Here is a 3755-nt window from a genome sequence, read left to right on the forward strand (position 1 = left end):
TTTTAAAGAGATAGGGTTTCTATACATCTCAATACATCATTTACAATTATAGTCTCTACCTAATTAATTATGAACAGAATAGTTAGTTATGGCCAGCATTAAAAATCATTAAAAACTAGAGCAAATTTAATAAAAGTTCCACTGATTCTTACTTTACTATTCATGCTACTATTTTACTTTCTTAAAAAAGGAGATGGGGAGAAGTCTACAGCTTTCCTCCATTACAAGTAGGCTAAAGCAAATAATAGGATGTTATCTTGTCTGAATGTAACATTCAATCATGAGAAGCAGCAGCTCTGAAATATTATCTTAGCTAATTGCATAATTGCTATTGTAGCCATTACAAACTGTAATGACAAAACAGTGAAAATTAGTGACTTGCACCAAGCAGACAAGATTCAGGTAGAGTTCTCAGTCTGTTCAGAATTAATTAATAAAGTCTATCTGTAGTCCCAAATGACAAGAAATAGCATTATTTTAAGCATGAACATCCAGAATTTTGGTCAAACAGTATCTTGACCTAACGTTACAATATTATGTTACCTCAATGCATGCTACTGTAAAACTGTAGGATTTTATTATTTACAGTATATCCTCTCAATCGCACCCTCAAAAAGTCCTGTAAGGAAATAACCACAGAATTAGGTGTTAGGTGGATAAAAGTATACATGGAAAAGAAGAAATCACAAGACTACTATTATACAGGCAGTACAGTTTTATTATGTTCTTTCACCAATTGTAGCAAAAACATTTAACAACTGAATGAATAATCAAGGGAACTTAATTGTCAACAGGAATTTCAGAATTATGTTCTAAATTTTAGACCAGGAAGGCTTGACAGGGAGAAAACAAACCATATACACACACTGTAATAATAGTCTCTATTATGAAGATTTAATGCCTTCTTTAAAAGCACTGAGATTATTGAGGCACCTTACTGCAGGTTATGTATCATCTCCTCTTTGGCAATGAGATGTGTGGTTTTGTTAACTAGGGCCATTAGTGAGTTGAGCTTGTGAGACCAGTCATTGAGTATATTGTTTGGGTCCTTAGGCCTCTGAAAATTGATAATTCCTGCCAGCCTGTCTACTTTAGCAAAGATGGTCTTATTAACTACTAGGTTAGACAGGAACTCCTCCGATTCCTGTAAAGACAAACAGCACTGAGTCAAGAAAATAGCAATTTTTTATCTACAAAAAAACAGAATTCCTCCCCAACAGCATAAAAGCACAGGGAACAAGATTTTCTTTATACTTAACAGAAATACAGCTGTAGTAATATTGTACTTAAAAAAATGCACAATGCTTTAATATTACACATTGGCACTGCAAGGTACTAGCACAATCTATTAAAAAACTTTTTTTTTTCATTTGATCTGTATCTGATTATGTTTCATGAAATTAAAAGTTTAATATACTACACCAAAAGACTTTTACACTTTGGAGTACTTGGCTACACAGATGTCAGAACAAGCCATCTGACAAGCAAGGCATAGGAAAATCCGTGTGAATTACTGACCACTGTCAAAGAAGGTTTATTCTGGGTTTGTGGAAAAGAGCAGATTTAATTAAAAGACAGTAGGGTAATTAAAAGACAGTAGGGTAAAGCTTTTCATTTGCACTCAAAATACCAATATGCTATGATGTATGAATCTCTTTGGAAAGCTCTTGAAAACACAAAGGGGGATGACAGGAAGACTACTCCACCCCACGTTCCCAAAGTACAACCATCTATAAACAGGGATATTTAAAGGTGAGAAATCCTGTATCTTCAGTCAGTTTTAATCACTCATTGACAAGAACTTTTTAACACTGAAACACAAGACAAGAAGCTCCAGCATTTACATGAGACCTTGAATATAAATGAATTTTAAGAGCAGCTTTTGCCTTATGGGCACATGCATCATGAAACTGAGTTCTGCCTGGATTAAAAAACCAGTTTTCTAACTCCCATAAAGGCATGAAAATACACTCAGGTCTTCATATTGACTAGTAAAGCAACAAATATTCGGATTAATACTATTACTCCCAGCAGACTTTTACACTACTTTTCACAAAAAAACCCCAATGAACTAAAGTTCCATTAATGCTCCCTGTCTATCACTACAGCACACTTTGTTCTTCCTGTAAGAGCTGAAAAGCACTGGTAACACAAACAGGAGAACGAGACTAAGGATGAAGCCAGGAGAGCTGCAAGGATAATACAGAGATACAACAATAGAAACTGTATCCATGAACATTCATAAACACACAAGTGTAAACCCTGAGAATTTTGCACCAAGCAGAGTATTTCTACAATGCTGTCTTTCTGCATTGCCTGTAAAACAATGCAATGAGATCTATGGCATCACTTACAGAGCTTTTTAAGCTAAAAAGAGAACTCAGAGAACGCTACTCTGCTGAATACTTACATTTTTGCCACAAACACGTGCACGCATATACTTCCACGCCCTTTATGAAAGAAGGGTAAGCAAAGCAACACTTACATCAACGGACAGATCCAGGAGCTGTGCCATTCTCTTCATTGTAATTCTGGTATAATATTTAGCCATTATTCTAATATTCTGGAATAAAAGTGTTCAGAGTAGAGGGTTATGTGCAAAAATAATTGAAGCAGGCTGCAAAAATATAAAAGTCAATGTTAAAAGCGGATTAGGAGCTGTAGTGCTCTAACGGCAGTCCAGCATAAGGTACATGAGGGAGTCGTGAACAGTTCTTCTGCTTGTAAAAGGTATAAAAGTCTCTACATGACAAATTATTAAGTAATGAAATCAACTAATTATGAATTTAATACAAAGCAAAACTTTCAAGTTTCTGCTCTCTTGAAATATGAATGCTAAATCTCACAATTTGAGTGCAATATGCTCTTTTTTCTGGCAACTCTGCCCAATACCTATCTATAATAAAGATACATGAGCAAATAAAACGCTGAAAATATAACACAATGGAAAAGGCAACTTATCTGCTGCTTTACTACATACTTTTTTGTTTCTTTTTGTAACTAACATATGGGAAGCGAAAGGCATTTTCAGTTGAGGCACATTTACATAGCTAATGCTTAAAGACAGCCATACTTACATGTTCCACAACTCTGTTCTTTAAATCTTTCCATCTCTTTTCACCTTCCTCTGTACAGCCAAAAACATCTGTTGCAGGACTGTCAAGGGATCCTTCTCTCAATTCTTTCCCGTATTCTTCAACTAGGGCAGTCCATCGCATCAATTCCATGGTGGTAAATAGTTTTAGGAGGTCTCTAAGTGGTTTAGTAAAGTTGATTTACAATCCTGTGTTAATAAGGCTCATTTCATACTTAAATAGATCAAAGAAATAATTCTAAATGTTTTAATTTTATTACCATTAGTATGCATTGTTCTTCATGAACATACTCTGTAATACTTCAAGCTACCAAGGGCAGCTCAAGTCAGGCTGTGTTTCTAATAAAGATCTTCCTCTTATAAAGAGACATTTATTTTAATGTATAACTTGCACTTTGCAGTATTTTTCATACAGCATTAAATTCTGAGATGCTTACAGCACTCTCCGTAAACAGATTTCACTTGCACAGCTAGTTTGAGAGAGACACTGGTTTTTTACCTAAGAATTGTTTATTAGAAAGAATACTTACTTATACTTCGGGATTTCTTCTAGCTTTTTGTCACTACTAATTCTGTGCACCAAATCAGATTGTTCATTGTCATAAGGTGAAAGAATAACATAAAGAACAACGCTCTTCAGTGCCTGTTTAAGAGGAAAGAG

At 34.8% G+C, this 3755-nt stretch overlaps 1 protein-coding gene across 1 annotated transcript in view; it reads right to left on the reverse strand.

Moving 5' to 3' along the window:
• Positions 1-700: 700 nt before the first annotated feature.
• The window catches only part of PSMD12 (proteasome (prosome, macropain) 26S subunit, non-ATPase, 12), an 8964-nt gene continuing 5909 nt past the window's right edge, over positions 701-3755 (reverse strand). Inside the window, exons 8-11 of the mRNA XM_009323776.1 lie at positions 3625-3737; positions 3078-3252; positions 2486-2563; positions 701-1144 (exon numbers count right to left, since the gene is read on the reverse strand). Of these exons, the coding sequence (XP_009322051.1) occupies positions 935-1144; positions 2486-2563; positions 3078-3252; positions 3625-3737 (576 nt within the window). The 3' untranslated portion in view covers positions 701-934. The remainder of the gene's footprint in view (positions 1145-2485; positions 2564-3077; positions 3253-3624; positions 3738-3755) is intronic.

Source organism: Pygoscelis adeliae, unplaced genomic scaffold (assembly GCF_000699105.1).
Source record: "Pygoscelis adeliae isolate BGI_AS28 unplaced genomic scaffold, ASM69910v1 Scaffold75, whole genome shotgun sequence".
NCBI classification, from domain to species: Eukaryota; Metazoa; Chordata; class Aves; order Sphenisciformes; family Spheniscidae; genus Pygoscelis; species Pygoscelis adeliae.